General features: G+C 39.2%; 1 protein-coding gene across 5 annotated transcripts in view; it reads left to right on the top strand.

Moving 5' to 3' along the window:
• The window catches only part of nudt12 (nudix (nucleoside diphosphate linked moiety X)-type motif 12), a 32,918-nt gene extending 17,097 nt beyond the window's left edge, over positions 1–15,821 (top strand). For all 5 annotated transcript variants that reach the window (XM_048525228.2, XM_048525245.2, XM_048525220.2 and 2 more), the window contains exons 6-7: positions 6,458–6,657; positions 10,404–15,821. In XM_048525228.2, the coding sequence (XP_048381185.1) occupies positions 6,458–6,657; positions 10,404–10,511 (308 nt within the window). In that variant the 3' untranslated portion in view covers positions 10,512–15,821. The remainder of the gene's footprint in view (positions 1–6,457; positions 6,658–10,403) is intronic.
• The last annotated feature ends 1,145 nt before the right edge of the window (positions 15,822–16,966 follow it).

Consider the following 16,966-nt stretch of genomic DNA (forward strand, 5'->3'; position numbering starts at 1 on the left):
GAAGAAAGCGGAGTTATTGTTTCAAGTCTGGTGACTCTTCATCAGGACAGGGAGGTTTGTACATACCAGTACACAAAGTCTTTTAAAGTAGAAGGATAAGATGATAAAACTGAGAAAGTGCTAGTGCTCCTTTATTGAATAAGTAGGGGCATTGAAATACATAAACATAGAGGTAATGGTGGAGAAGCGATGGCCTAGTTGTATGATCGCTGGACTGTTTATCCAGAGATCCATGGAATGTTTTGGGGACCCAGGTTCAAGTCTGCCACAGCAGATGATGGAATTTGAATTCAATAAACGCTGGAATTAAGAATCTGATCATGATCATTGTCAATTGTTGGAAAAGCCCATCTGCTTCACTAATGTCGTTTAGGGAAGGAAACTGCCGTTCTTACCTGGTCAGGACTACATGTTACTCTAGACCTGTAGTAATGTAGTTGACTCTCAACTGCCCTCTGGGCAGTAAATGCTAGCCTAGACTGTGACGCCGTCATCCCATGAATGCATTTTTAAAAGTATACTAAATCTGTAGATGTCACTGGTAAGACACATGTAGAACTGTATCTCGTTTTGAGTAGAGTACCGGAGAAGCATGTCCACGTAGAGAGGCTACAGGTGAAATTTGGCCCTGAGAAGACAAACATTCTTTTAAGTACCTGTAGGAGCCCTTGTTGTCCATTTTTACATTTTGCAGCAGGTTGGCTCTTGGCCACTGATTTTGTATTCCAACAGGCATCCAGATGCCATCTTGCAGTGCCATGATAGAAATCTGTTGATGTTGCAACTCGATCACTGCAGAAGAGATTTCTTGGGAAGTAACTGTCACAACAGTCCTCTGAAGAGGTTCACCCAACATAAATATGACCCAACAACTGTGGCTATGCGAGTATTTTTAAATCTATCCAGTGCAGCAGAAAGTATCTTTATTTTAAGGCAACCCTGTGGTTTTGTGTTCACCTCAACAATGCTATCCCTCCCCATGAGGCTGTTGACAAGTCACTGCTATGATGTGACCTCTCCCATTGGACTTCCTGTTTTCCTGTCCATAACCGGGTGGGGCCCAAATAAAGCTTTTTAATCGGCCACACCTGGGAAGATCACAGTCAACTTCCCACCATAGTCACTCTGAATTTCTAACCTAGAATCAAGTCAATATTGAAATCATGACCCAAACCAGAAAATTTAGGCATTGACTTCAGTCATTTAGGATTTTAATAGGATAAAACTTCTGTTTGTCCTTTAAAATGGAGAAGTAGTCTGACAACTGAAAGGCAATGAAGGGGTCTAAAGAGCTGACATTGAAGTAGATTTGTGTACCATTTTCATTCTGTGATCAGTACAAAACTGAAATATAGCTGGAGGCCAAGAGTGGACCCTTGGCATCACCAGAGGTGAATGCAGGAGTGGGAAAAAATTTCACTGCGTGGTTCTGTGATTAGATTAAATAGATACAAATTAAATAGTTCCACTCAGGGACACAACAGTAGATGGACGCCAGAAGATGATGTGATCAACCATACGGAAAGAAGGGGGGGAATAAAAGAGAGAGATGCCACATCTGTGGCTTTGAAATAAATTGTTTAGATACTGTGACAGAGATGGAAATTCAAATGGGGAGAATTAAATAAAGATTCCCCAGAAAATTTGGCATGAATTTAGATGGAGATGCATTCAAAGAATTTGGAGCTTGATGACGACAGGATTGAAGGGGTCAGAGGTCCCTTTTTTAAAGCAAAAAGGAAGTAGGAGAGGCACCTGATTAAATGGTTTCACTCTCAGTGATAAAGAAACTTATGGTTTGGTTTGCAGGTGAGATGGGAGAAACAGGAGAAAGACTTTTATAAAATAACTTGTAATTGAGAAAAGAAACCAGGGTTACCTTTGGATTGGGTGATGATCCTGGAATACTGAGCAGTTTTGCAGATTTGAGCAGTACCCAAATGTAGTTTTTGTGATCCAGACAGAACTGAAAATAAATGTCCAATACAGTTAATCCATTTACACCTGCATGTTGGACTTAAGTGAGCAGATGTAAAGGCCATACCAGGAGGGACTGAACCATAATTATAATGATGATAAAAGCATCAAAGTTGGAGCTAAGTTTGTGATTGTACAGCTGGGGAGTTGCAGTAATGTCGACATTGAACAGAGGGTCAGTGGCTGCATAAATGGGATTTTGGAAGTAAAATGTTAAGAAAATAAAGAGAAAAATGCAGGTCAATGGGAGTAAATGGATTGCTTGTTCACTAAAGAAGCAATGGGTGCAGTGGTCAGATCTGAACAGATGGCTACCAGAAAGCTAAATGCCTTCAGGCAACAACACTCTTCCCTCATTAACCTATCTAACCTTTTTTTTCCACTTCAGCCAAAAGTATACAAACTACCCCCAATTTCCTATTCCTGTTTCTCTCTAAGGTCTTTGAATTTATTTCATGGAGCTCCTTGTTTGAATTAGTCCAATCAGGTTTCCTCCCCTGCCACAGTAACTAAATAACTCTTATTGCAATGACACATCACATTCTCCGTAATTGCATGTTTGCCTCACAGTTCTTCTCCTGTTAGTCTTGTGAAACAAATCATTTTGCCTAGCTCAGAACAACTCCATCGTGACCAGCCGTGAGATATCATGGAACCTTGCAGCCAGTCTGTCATGATGGGCTCCCTTGTCCTTCCTCTAAAAGCTAGTTCCCATAGCGCTGACTTTTGCAGGCTATTTTGCTGTTTGAATGGCCTTTAAAGCTGCACTTAAAACTACTATTTCTACCTCTGATTACCTTCTTGTCCTTGGACTCCATCATTGAATGGATATGAAAGAGGTGATCCACAAATTAGTTGCCTCCAACAAAATGCTGCATTTGGCCTACTTCAGACTCTCACAGGGCAAATAGAACTGGAAGTTGCGTTGGGGTAGTGCTAAGTTTGGGAAAATCCAGGTCTTAGCATCATATTTTGCCATGAGGTGAACTTCTGACCACATATTTGCACCATCTCTAAGACCAAACATTTACAATTTTTTTCATTCTGCTCAATTTTGCTCCATTTCAGTTCACCTGCAATTGAAACCATCATTCTTGCCTTGTTATATTTAGACTTGGACCATTCTAAAGTACCCCTGCTGGGTCTTCCTCATTCAAGTCTCTGTAAACTTGCAGTCATCAAAAAATCTTGCAGCCCATGTCTGACTCGAATAAGGTTCCATTCCCCTATTGCTCATCTTGCTCACTGACTTATATCAACTCTTAGTCAAACTACACTGTGTTTTCGAATTTCTCTGTGGCCTTGCCCCTTCCTATCTCCATATTCCACTCTAGTCTCTCAAGCCTCCAAAACTTCTGTATTTCTGGTCTTCTGAGCATGCCCAATTTAATTACACCACCATTGATGACTGTACCTTGTGCTGCTTAAGCCCTAAGCTTTGGAATTCCCTGCCTAGCCTTCTCTGCCTAGGTATCTAGCTTCCCTGTCTTAAAACACACCTTAAATCTAACACTTGACTAACACTTTAAGCACTTAATTTCCCTTCACATGGCTTAGTGTAATGTTTTGGTTTATACTGTACTCTGATACAAGATGATCAGAGGATTAGATAGGGTGGACAGTGAGAGTCTTTTTCCGAGAATGATGACTTCAGCTTGTACAAGGGGACATAGCTACAGATTGAGGGGTGATAGATTTAAGACAAATGTCAGAGGCAGGTTCTTTACTCAGAAAGTGGTAAGGGTGTGGAACGCCCTGCCTGCCAATGTAGTTAACTCAGCCACATTAGGGGCATTTAAACAGTCCTTGGATAAGCATATGATTGATGATGGGATACTATAGGAGGATGGGCTTAGATTAGTTCACAGGTCGGCACCACATCGAGGGCCGAAGGGCCTGTTCTGCGCTGTATTGTTCTATGTTCTATGATGTCGCTTGTGACATTTTATGACAATCAACATATGGTTATAGTGGTTGCACATTTTATCAATAAAATCAGTGTTTTTTTGGATTGTGATGCTTCCTGGAATATTTTCTCTTTGGATATATCAACATCCTGTTTGTCCTCCAGGTTTTCATGAATATTTCAGTTGAAAGGTTTGAACGACGTGCAGGGACTTACCTTTGCTGTCTTAACCAATACTTATCCTTCAATCAAATTCACTAAGACAAACTAACTAGCCGTTGTTATTCGTGCGAGCTTGCTATGCGCAAGTTGGCAGCTGCATTTCTTATTTGATAATTATTATTAAATACCAATAATGTAAAGCACTTTGAAATCTCTGCCAAACATTATATTAATGCAAGTCACTTTCATTTTCAGACAAATGCTTATGTATTTGGGTAGCTTTCTGCCAGATTAGTTCTGGACCTGGCTGAGTGTGAATATACTATACAGGCTACTTGAGCAGAGGTTTTGCTACAATAGTAGCCCTTGAAACACCCACCGTGGTGCACATTTTATCAATAAAATAAGTGTTTTTTGGATTGTGATGCTTCCTAGAATATTTCAAAGAGGATGTTGATATATCCAAAGAGGAAATATTCTAGGAAGCATCACAATCCAAAAACACTTATTTTATTGATAAAATGTACACCACGGTGGGTGTTTCAAGGGCTATTTTCCCTCTCATTGCTCCAGTTGTTGGCAGGGCCATATATTGCTCAAGGGCATTAGGATGCCTGACATTGCTGTGTGTTGGTTCTTCTTTGGCTTCCTTTACAAATGGCAGTTCCTGTGGTTGTTTTCAGTGTTAGCTAAATTGAATCTGTTCACAAAACAATAGCCTGGTGATATTCCAATGTTAAATGCAGCCTGGTGTTATTTACTGACATTGGACTGGTTCTATCAGTAAATTGGCCAAATGTCTTTCAGGGATTGTTTGGTAGTTATAAATGGAAAAATCAGCTGTTGTGCTGACTGCTTGTGCTGTTACCATAGGTTATGCCATATAAGTTCAAAGTCTTCAATATTCTTTCAAAAACTCATACTGACTCATACGCAGAATATAAAATGTGAACCACCAGTGAGGATGATCATGGTTTATAAATTCGGATAAAAAAAATTTAGTGTCAGTAATTAATAATGAGTGAATGTGGCATGGTTTGTTGAATAACTAAATTCTCTAAAGATGCCCTTAACCAGAATCAAGGCATTTCAAAACCTGTCAAATTCATTATCAATGGCACCTGACTCAAGGAGTTCATTGAAACCCAGCTGAGTCACAATAGACACATCAACGTCAGGATCCCACTCTAAATTAGATTTGGTGCTTTTGGTTTCATAGTCATCCTGCCACAACAATTCATCTCCCTCTCCATCACATTGATTTGAATATTCTGCATTTTGGATATTCTGCAAGAACCTGATAACGGTTTGTGCACTAATACCATCCCATGATTTGATTGAAAAAGTACCGCACAAAATACCAACAGGGCACTAAGCATATTTTTACTCTTCCTGAATGTTTTATGTAGGACAGTGATCCCCTTTTTTCAGTTCAGGAACATGATCTTTGAATGGCTTGTTGCAAGAGATAGCCAATGGTTCACGACGGCCAGTGAGCGCTGCAAGTCATAATAGTCAGTGGTGGGACGAAGAGTGACGGAGCTGCATTAAAATCCCAGTATTGGAGGAGAGGAAGTTCTGAGCTGGATTTGGGCTAGAGTAAGTAACAAGAAACAGTGAGGTTTGATGGAGGAACGTAAATGCGTGGATGTGAGTTATTAAGTTAACATTTTGGTAGACCAGGAACCAATGCAGATCAGCAAGCACAGAGATGACAGTTAAATGATATTTAGTGATGGGCAGAAATTGAGCAGCAGCTTTTTGGAGATCCAGTTTACAGAAGATGGAGAATCACAATAATTGTTTCAGAAATTATTGTTAGAATCTAATGCAGAGAAATTGTACTAGTAGTTGCCTGTTACTGAAGAACTCTTTAAAAAGAAATCTTTCTAAGGTACATGCACAAATTGGGAGTGGGAAACACATTTGGACTGTAATTGTTTAATTTCATTATCAGTATATTGAGACCAACATTGCATGAAGCCCTGAAACCACTTAGCCTTATATTCTTTAAATAGGGTAGAAATTTGTCAGTGTCGTGGGAAGTGGTGTGTTTGTATCCTTTCGCTTTTGATTAAAATCAAGCTCTTCAAAAACGAAGCAAAAATCAGTTTCTGTTGATTCTCAAAATCTGGTGGAACACTGATTTGTGTTTATTTCAGAATGTGACGCAGGAATGTCTTAAGAACAGAACAACCAAGATAGCTTTACCAATTGTGTTCATTTTGCATATAGGACCAGTAAATAATATATAATCCGCTCAGTTACCTGTAGCTGTAATATCAAGTTCTTCAATAAACAATATGTGGTTGACTCATTTGAACTTATAACTTTGAATTTTAACATCGGAATGTATTGGGTAAAAACGAACCTTGTGATAATCTTTATGAAGCATTTTATTTTCATTTATAGGGGAAACAATAGAGGATGCTGTACGAAGGGAGGTTGCGGAAGAAACTGGTGTCAAGGTTGGAAATGTTCAGTATGTTTCCAGTCAACCCTGGCCAATGCCTTCATCTCTAATGATCGGTTGCCAAGCTGTTGCTGTAACAACAGAAATCGTTGTGGACGAAGAGGAGATTGTAGATGCTCGCTGGTTCAGTCGGCAGCAGGTGGGTCAACCTATTAAGACTTGGATCACGGACAGTTTATTGGACTCTCTTGTTCATTCCTAATGATGTGAATTAACAGTGTGATCTGAGAAAGGATAGCTGGTTCATCAAAACAAAGGAAGGAACGATTCACCTCATGCCATTCCATCACCCTGTAGGCCTACATATTTTTCCTTCTGGATAGTTTAATTCTCTTTTGAATGCCGCAATCAAACATCATCAGATGTCTGTGGACAAAGGGGTCAGCATGAGAGCAAGGTAAACAATTCAGATTAAAAGCAAGGGTCATGTCTGGTAGACTGACAGTGATCTGCAAAGTGGTCACCCAATCTGTGTTTATTCTCCCCGATCTAGTGCAGACTGCATTGCGTACAGTGAATGCAGTATGGTAAATTGAACTTGCCGCACTTCATTCTGTCAGGTGCAACCATAACATTGTCATCAAACTTGCAGACAAGAATAGTGCTGTTGCCATCTGGCAAAGAGACTTCTAACTCCTAAAAGTTAAATGCCAACTTTCCAACATTTCCTCTTTCTAACTTCTGGATTATGTCCTCACTACCAAACGTCAAAGCATTATATCATGGATCTTCCCTCCATGGTGTCCAACTCTTGGTCCCATAATCTGAAGCTACCTCCAATTCTACCTCCTTCCCAAGAGGCACACACATGACTACTCAGGTAGACCTGCCATTTCAGCCTATTCCTGTCCATTGAGCTTATTTCTCCCTAAATCAACTCTATTTTCTTTCCATGATAACATGGTGTGAAGCTGGATGAACACAGCAGGCCAAGCAGCATCAGAGGTGCAGGAAAGGTGAAGTTTCAGGCCGAGACCCTTCTTCAGAAGAAGGGTCTCGACCCGAGACATCAGTTTTCCTGCTCCTCTGAAGCTGCTTGGCCTGCTGTGTTCATTCAGCTTTACACCGTGTTATCTCAGATTCTCCAGCATCGGCAGTTCCCACTATCTCTATTTTCTTTCCCTTAGACTGTCTCTTCCTATATACATCTCTGGCTTTTCTGATGCCTTCCTCACTTTGAGCTTCCTGATCTCAATTATCCTCTTCACAAAATATGTCCTATCTCTACTCAGAGAGTTGAGAATTCTCTCCCACAACGGGCTGTGAAAGATCAGTCTTTGAGTATGTTTGAGGTAGAGAATGATAAATTTTGAATTACCAAGGGCATACAAGGTTTATGGAGATGGGTGGGTAAAAGACATTTGTGTTCAGTCAGCCTTGATTGTATTGAATGGCGAAGCAAGCTCATCAGGCTGCATCACCTACCCCTGTTTCTATGGTCCTGCCTTCCTATGTCCCCATCACAGACCAGACCAGACCGATGGCACGACACCATGTTCTTGAATGGAGGCCCAACCAGTTTCCATCTATGAACAACATCTTCTGCCTGGCTGAGCTTGGTCTCATTTGAACCCTTTCAGTTCTATTCATTATCCTCCAAGTTAAAGATATTTCAATGGATAAACATACATGTCCTAGCTATGCCTGACCTATTGATGGATACATATAGAGGCTGAATAGACTGGGCTGTTTTCCCTGGAGCATTGGAGGCTGAGGGCTGACCTTATAGAAGTTTATAAAAGCATGAGGGGCATGGACAGCGTGAATAGTCAAGGTCTTTTCCTCAGGGTAGGGGAGTCCAAAACGAGAGGGCATAGGTTTAGGATGGAGGAGAAAGATTTAAAAGGGACCTAAGAAGCAATGTTTTCACACAGAGTGTGGCGCATGAATGGAATGAAATGCCAGAGGAAATGGTGGAGGCTGGTACAATTACAACATTTAGAAAGCATCTAGATGGCTATATAAATAGATAAGGTTTATAGGGTTATGGGCCGAATGCTGGCAAATGCGACTGGATTAATTTAGGATTTTGATTGGTATGGACGAGTGGACTGAATGGCCTGTTTGCATGCTGTATATCTCTGACTCCACTTGGCGTTACTTCCTTCACAGCCAGAAATGTTCTGAAGAAAGAAGTCATGGTTCTCTTTCCTAGAAAATTTCATCAACTTTTCTTCCAAATGCCACCATTCTCCAGCCTTCACTTGGATCACCTCCAACCTTTCCATAACCTTGACTTCTCTGTCTCCACTTATTGAAATAGGCAAGCGAAATGTATTCTCTGTAAGCCCATTCTCTCCCGTAGCAATTTGACTACAGATCCTCACACCTGCTTCTGAGAGGACTCCTTTTAATTATCCATCATTTAACTCTGCAAGATCTCCCACCCCACCTCAAGACCATGTCCATGACTGTAATATCTCCTGCATTTTGCTCATCTTTTCGACTCCCCCTAGAATCATGACAGGTTACACCTTATTTTCAATTTCACCACACCAGCCTCTGTATTTCACATAGCCACCACCCCCAAATAAGCTGCTCCTCCCATCCCTTTCATCATTCTGCAGGGACTGTTCCCTCCACTACACTGGATCCACTCCTTAGTCACCTCCAAGACGTCATCCCTTTTCCATGGCACCTTTCTGTTCAAGAGATTCAGATTTGTCTTTTATTTACTTTCTGCTTACCATCTGAGGCCAATAATTTCTCCAGTGTTTTTCAGTGCACACACCTCTGAGGTCTCTGTACGGCAGCAGTTTCCGAAAGCAGAAATCAATGCATTGACGCATGACTGCATAGCTTAGAGAAAACACTGTGCTAGAACCCTACAAATTCCTTCCAAGTGAAACAGCGATTTTTCCCACCATACTCACTATTCACAATGTGGTCTACTTTAATTGGGAGACTAAATGCAGATTGAATATTCAGAATACCTCCATTTAAGCTGCAAGTGTGATCCTTGACCTTCTAGTTGCCCACTATTCTAATTCTCCACCTTGCCCTATTGCTGACCTCTGTATCCTCAAACTCTTGCATTATTCTAATGAAGCTGCATGCCAGCTGAGGAACTGCACATGAACTTTTGATTAGGGATTATACAGCTTTCCAGACTCAACATTAAATTGAACAATTATGATTGTTCATAATTGAGAACTGAGCTTATGATCTGTGCTCATTGGTTTCCTATTTATTTGCACATTGTCAGTCTTAATCTCATTTTTCCCTTGTCTTATTTGGGTGGTAGCTGTTTATCATTTTGCCATTCACTCCTCTAGCCACAGCTTCTGATCCTTATTTATTCCAATGCCACACCATTCCCCCTAGGCACAACACAATTTTTTGTCATTTAATCGCTCCCATTTTCCATCCTGTCATAGGTCTTCCCTTCTCCACCTTGTCCCCTTTTACTTGCTTAAAACAATTATGTTTCCAACCTGACCTTTTCAGTCTCCCTCCAAAGATGCTGACTTGTTGAATTCTCCCTGCATCTTTTCTATTTTATATTACCAGTGTCGGTAATTTTGCTCCATCAAGAACTAATTATTTTTGTTTCTTTTGATTTAGCTGCAGAGCAGAACTTCAAGTATGTTTCTGACAAAGTCTTACTAATTGACTTTTCATTTGAAGTTTCCAAAAATCCTTATCTGAAGCCAACTAATTGTATAGCTAAATTATACAGAAAAACCTTGGTCATTACAAAAGTATAGTCGATGAAGCTGAATAAAATTGCAAAGCAGCTTTAATTATTAGTGGTTAAATTAAGTGAATTTTGTTTTAGCTATTAAATATTGAAGATGTTATCTAAAAATCAAGTTAATAACATTTTTAGGAGAAATTACTTCATTCAAAATATAATGTGTTTTCTTTTGTTTGTTGATATCACAGATTACTGAAATCCTGACAAGTGAGAATCATCCAATTAGCATTCCACCACAGCAAACTATCGCACATGGACTAATTAAAAAGTGGCTTAAAAAGAATGCACACCTCTGAATACATTTTTCTGAAGAAGGGCCTAGATCTGAAACGTCAGCTTTCCTGCTCAAAGAACAAAGAAAATTACAGCACAGGAACAGGCCCTTTGGCCTTCCAAGCCTGCGCCGATCAAGATCCTCTGTCTAACCTGTCACCTATTTTCTAAGGGTCTGTGTCCATTTGCTCCCTACCCGCCCATGGACCTGTCCAAATATATCTTAAAAGGCGCTAACGTGTCTGCGTCTACCACCTCCGCTGGCAACGCGTTCCAGGCACCCACCACCCTCTGTGTAAAGAACTTTCCACGCATATCTCCCTTAAACTTTCCTCCTCTCACTTTGAACTCATGACCCCTAGTAATTGAGTCCCCCACTCTGGGAAAAAGCTTTTTGCTATCCACCCTGTCTATACCCCTCATGATTTTGTGGACCTGCTCCTCCGATGCTGCTTGGCCTGCTGCACACCTTGTTTTCTCAGATTCTCCAGCATCGGCAGTTCCCGCTATCTCTGAATGCACTGCTGCCCACACAACATCCTGTTGACCATTTAAACCAGTCAAGGATCACACTTGCAGACTGAATGGAGGTATTCTGAATATTCAGTCTGCATTTAGTCTCCCAATTAAAGTAGACCACATGGTGAATAGTGAGTACGGTGGGAAAAATCACTGTTTCACTTGGAAGGAATTTCTAGGGTTCTAGAACAGTCAGTCTTTGTGAGAAGAGTAGTAATCGCACCAAAAAGAGCATTAGTGCAGTAACCTTCCACTTATTACACTGCTGTTAATTCTCATGAACAATTATCTGGAATATTTGATTAACTGGTCTCATAGGTGCCAGTTAGTAAAAAAAAGTTTGCTGTACTTATTTTATTCCGGATAATCAATAGGTACATATAACCGCAGTAAACCGCAACCAAACAAAACTTTGAGACATAAATATCCCCCAAAAAATCCAAGTAAAAATATTGACACACCTCCTAAAATAAGTGTTAAAAATACACAGTAAATAATAGAAATGTAATGGAGTCGGTACATATGTCACTGGTATACTTGACTTACAGCATGAATACTCTGGCATTGTGGTTTTTGAGGTGTTTCATTTTTGTCAGTTTACCAAGAGTGCCAGTTGATTTGGTTCTGGTTACTACAAAGTTTACTGTATTACATTTACACATAAGCTAGTAACATTAATTTGAAGCAATTTTGATTTGTTTATGGCACATGGATATATTTTCAAAATAATTCAAATTGATTTACTACTTCAAATTATATGTGGATGATTTCCTCTGTTCTGAAGTCAGACCAACTTCTCAAGCCTCACTCGAAGTGTACAATACTTTTCCCAGACATCTGGGTGTGTTTCTTTACAGTTGTCAGAGCCTTATGTGTATTCCATTTTCAGAATTGTTTTGCTTCAAATATTGGACTAAAACAAAACAGTTTAAAGCTGCCAATCTCTTACCAGTTCGAAACATGGGCAACTAAATTTAATCTTACCCATGCAGAGAAAAATACAGGAAAAAATCTGTTTGCACCAATGAAACCTGTCAGGAGTAATTTTCATTTGTTTCTCCAGGCAAATAGCAGTCAATTAGCATCATAGGGAGAAAAGCCAGGAGAAGTGTGAAAAAGGACTGCTAAGTTGCTGTTCCTCAAGATTCACCTGACAGTTGTAATGAACATTATTTTGTACTTTATGAAGTAGATGCTGATTCTTTGAAATCATCACAAAAACAAATATCCTCTTCATGGTGCATGGCTAGAAATGCCACATGGATAATACATCCCAGTCTTTTCATGAGATCTTCACTATCATAAATGCCAAACTCTAGCCAATTTAGTTTATTCCATGTTATTGTCAAGAAACAGCTGAAGGATGAGATGGAGCAAAGGCAATGTGCATAACATCATACTGATTTTAATGGTGAAGACCTGTCCTCCAGAACTAGCTGTACACCTAGCCAAGCTGTTCCAGTGCAGCCACCATATTGGCTTCTACCTGAGAAAACGGAAGATTGAACAGGAATTCCCTCCTTGAAAAAACATTATAAATCCAACCTAAGCAATTACCACCTTCCCCTAATCACAGTGGTCGCTGAAGACAATAGAAGATGTCATTCGTGCTGCTTGATAAAACAATTAGTTTTCAAATAACCTGCTCCCTGATACTCAGCAATGGAACTGCATTTTCAAAGAAGTTCTTGAATTCCCACATCGATATTTTTTCATGGTTACTATTTTCTTTATACAATTATTGACTTCTATAAAAAAATCATTAATCTGTCTTTGATCAATGCCTCAATGTTAATTAGCTGTATATTTCTTTAAAATACATTCAAATTACAATTCTTTGTGACATTCTTTTAATATTTTATAAATCTTAGTAAGTGACATAAAATAACATTTAAATCTCTGATAAAATCTGAAAGGTATAAATTATAATTGGTCAAAATTGATTACTAGTTAGAATGTTCTGCCATTATCATTTCCATGCAGATATACCAATGGTAAAATGAAAAATGAGTATTTGCTTTTAACCAGTTGTAACAGGCTAGAGTTAACAGAATCAGGTGATCTTGCTCCTTTCTCTGCAAGTAGACATGAAACTGCTGAAGACTTCAAGTAGCCCGATTGTCTGGTCAGAACATGAAAAGGTAAATGACCTTTGGAATATTTGTTTGAGAAAAGGTTAAAAGGTAACAGGATTACATTTACCGACTTAACAGCTGTTGTTCTGTCGGCGTTTAGAAAAACTGTTACAATTTACCACTGGCTTGTTGGCTCCAGAATAGTTGTGAGGAAAAATCACAAGGCCAAAATTAAATCTCATTGTGTGCCAACACTGATGTTGTCAGGGGCCACTTGTGTGAATAATAAGAACGTGAAATACTGTGGCCACCTAACAGAAAGCAGCTTGTGATGAAAAACATTTACTAACTCTTGAGAGAAGCCTCAGGTCAGTCAGTTTGAAAAAATAAAGAAACTGAAGAGGGTAGAGATCTCACAAAACAAAGGCACATTTCCACCTAGAAACTACTAACAGGCAAGGTGCTATGAAGAAGGTGCTTAATTTGAAGAACCAAGCAATATCTTAAATAAAGGAGCTCTTCAACAATTTCAGTGGGAGCAAAGCCAGAAAAATACTACTTCATGGAATAAACCACTATGAATTTATCAGCAGGAACTTCCAACCTCCATTTTCTTGGTGATATCAGACCACAATGTTTTTAAGTTTATATTCCACAACACAAGAGTAATAGAGACTTCTTGTATATTTCTAAAAGCGTAAGTGCACGCCACCACTTTTGTAATCACCTCTTACACTTTGTGTGTGTCTCAATAAATGGACGTTACCCCTATTGCATTTGGGTGTTGAGAAATAAATATTCATCTTTTCAGTCCTACAAGACGACCTGTCTTTTGTTCTTCACTAAATGCGTTAAAACACATTGTTGCAATTAGTCAAATGATGAAAGAAAGGGGAACCATCTTACCATTTCACTTTATCTCTCCTTGCAAACCTATTGCAACTCCTTCCCCTATTATTTGCTATTCAAGAGGCTGAGACTTGTGTTTTTAGGATTTTAAAGAAATAGAATTATTGGTTAAACATCTGACAACACTTGCAATGCCTAGACAAAGGGCTGCACTTTATCTTCAATGTTCCTACTAGAAAAGAAATTAAAATATGCTGTCTGACTAAATTAAATCTAATTTCCAAAGATAGGATCTTCTTCAAGATCTTTAAGCTCTATTTAATAATACAGTGCTTTATGTTAGCATTCATCTTGAAAAGGGACAAAATTGCTTAGGACGTTTAAAATCCCTTGAATGACTGATTCAGATTTCACTGGCTATTCATAGATATGATTTTTTTTACAAGATCATACTTCAAGCAGACACTGAAAGTTGAAATGTGTAGTGTCTGTCATTTTAATGTAGCCTTTATTTGTAGAATGTGCAGTCTGGTTTTCATTGCTGCTTCAAGGTCTGAATTCCAGAAAAGCAATACCTTCAACTTCTGAAAGTTAACTTCAAAGAACATTCAAGTCAAAAAAAGAGAACTGTTGGACTTTAAATCCTTTTAGTTGTCCATCCCTTCAATACACCCTATCATTTCAGAATCATAGATTATAGTGAACTCATTATAAACAGCTGGATATGGAAATGTTCTTTTGAGAGTTATTGCTGGCTTCTGTTCTTTGAAATATCCACTTGGTGTCAACTGGCAATTTTTGCACCATTTAGCAGTTGTACGTTTGGCATTTAATCTAAGTTAGAAATGTAGACGTTGGTGCTGAAATACCTATGATCTGTGGATCCACATTCCATGCCAAGCAGCTGATCTTAAGAGGTGGAAACAGTTGAAACCCTGCTACTATGAATTACTAAATAGTGTAATGTCAAATAGAGAATATTGTACATCTGTGTTTGATTTTCAGAAGCATGGACACTTGATGGGATATTGATAATGGCTGAATTGTATGTTGGCTGTTCTTATTTACCTTCCAATGCCACTTACTATGAGGCTTGGGAGAGGGAATATCAAATACACCCTCTTTGTGGGAAGAACGTAGAATGACAATGAGTACAGAAAACTGACCAACAAAATCTGTTTATTCAAGAATAGCAAACAAGTTGTAAACAGCAATAAACTGAAAAGAAATGATAAACATGCAAATGTGTTAAGCTATGTTTAAGAATGTAAAAGAATGAAATATCAAAAGAATTAGGTGTTAAAATGGATAGCAAGCAATGAACCAAAAATTATAATAGAATTCTACTTGTTGCTCAGAGAAAGTGAAATAAATGAGGAATACACATTGATGCTGGTTTAGGGATTCAGCTCACTAACAGTACAAACTGGAAATCCGGATGTATACTCCACCCAGAGTAGGTGAAAAAGTTGTTATCTTTATTAGAAAAACTGCATTACAAAATGGTTCAAATTTTACCGTTGTTGATGAGGCACTTCAGTGTCACAAATGATCTGCCTAATTCAGGTGTGTGCTTAACCAGTCTTATGACTATTTTGTTAATATTATCGGGCTAATTTTGTACAACCAGCAGAAAAGCTTGAATTGCCAGTGGAAATCCTGACCACCAAGGCTGCAGAATCAAAATTCAGGCATATGCTGCATGATTTTGCAACCATTTAGACTGGTGGGCACAGAAAAAGTCATACATTACACCTTGTTAAATGTGTAGTATTTTCCCATTGTAAACAATCTATAAATTCATTGCATTAAGCATGTGATATGGAATTGTACTACATAAAAGTTCATTCTCCCTTTCTGTACAAAGAGCTGACAAAAGAATTAAAGAGGCCTGTTAATATAATGTGTTCAATGGAATTTCAAGTGACATTCAGTTAACAATCAGTCTTAAATTTGATTTTCTCCAAAATCTAGTTGCAGTTGATGAATGTGTGATTTCAGAAATGGATCCATTTGATTGACTTGTTCATTCTTAATAGACTGTCATGGTGAAGTAACTGTTTGGAGGGGAAAAAGAATGAAATATCAAAAGAATTAGCTAGTTTTACTATCAAAATAGTTACATCACTTAAAACAGGAAATACTGATCATAACAATAAACATGTTTCTGATATTATGGTTCCTGATATTGTTCTAGTGAACCTTCTCTGAACTGGTTCCAATAAAATTATGCCATCCCTTAATTAAGGAGACCAAAACTGCTCGCAATACTCTTGATGTTGTCTTACCAGCATCTTGTACAGTTGCAGTAAGGCATCCCTACACTTATATTTCAAACCCCTCAAAATAATGAGCTCATTGGCACCTTTCGTGATAACATTGACATGGACCTAACTCAGCTCATCAATGTGACCAGGCCACATCTCATGGATCCTCACTTGTTCTCTTCATGCTTACACACTTTGGACCTGTTTCAATGCTCACAGCATCTCTGCCTAGTGCTTTATGATTTGCTTCTCAGCTATAGCTTAAGGCTGCTCATAGTACACTGCCTTGCCTTACTGTTTAGAGCACCCTAAAGAGCCAGGCAACTTGTCATGGTTGCCAGCTATGATCATTCAGGAGGTGAACATATTACTGTGTGGTACTGTGTTACAGCAATGTTACACCACAATGGGCCAGCAGCTTACACAGTAATAATGGGAACTGCAGATGCTGGAGAATCCAAGATAATAAAATGTGAGGCTGGATGAACACAGCAGGCCCAGCAGCATCTCAGGAGCACAAAAGCTGACGTTTCGGGCCTAGACCCTTCATCAGAGAGGGGGATGGGGTGAGGGTTCTGGAATAAATAGGGAGAGAGGGGGAGGTGGACCGAAGATGGAGAGAAAAGAAGATAGGTGGAGAGGAGAGTAGAGGTGGGGAGGGGATAGGTCAGTCCAGGGAAGATGGACAGGTCAAGAGTAGGCGTGGAGGCGAAGGCGGCAGAAAAACTGTTCTATGTCCAATCGTGACTGGTATTCGTCCTCTTCCCT

The sequence above is a fragment of the Stegostoma tigrinum genome, chromosome 3, assembly GCF_030684315.1.
Source record: "Stegostoma tigrinum isolate sSteTig4 chromosome 3, sSteTig4.hap1, whole genome shotgun sequence".
Lineage (NCBI taxonomy): Eukaryota > Metazoa > Chordata > Chondrichthyes > Orectolobiformes > Stegostomatidae > Stegostoma > Stegostoma tigrinum.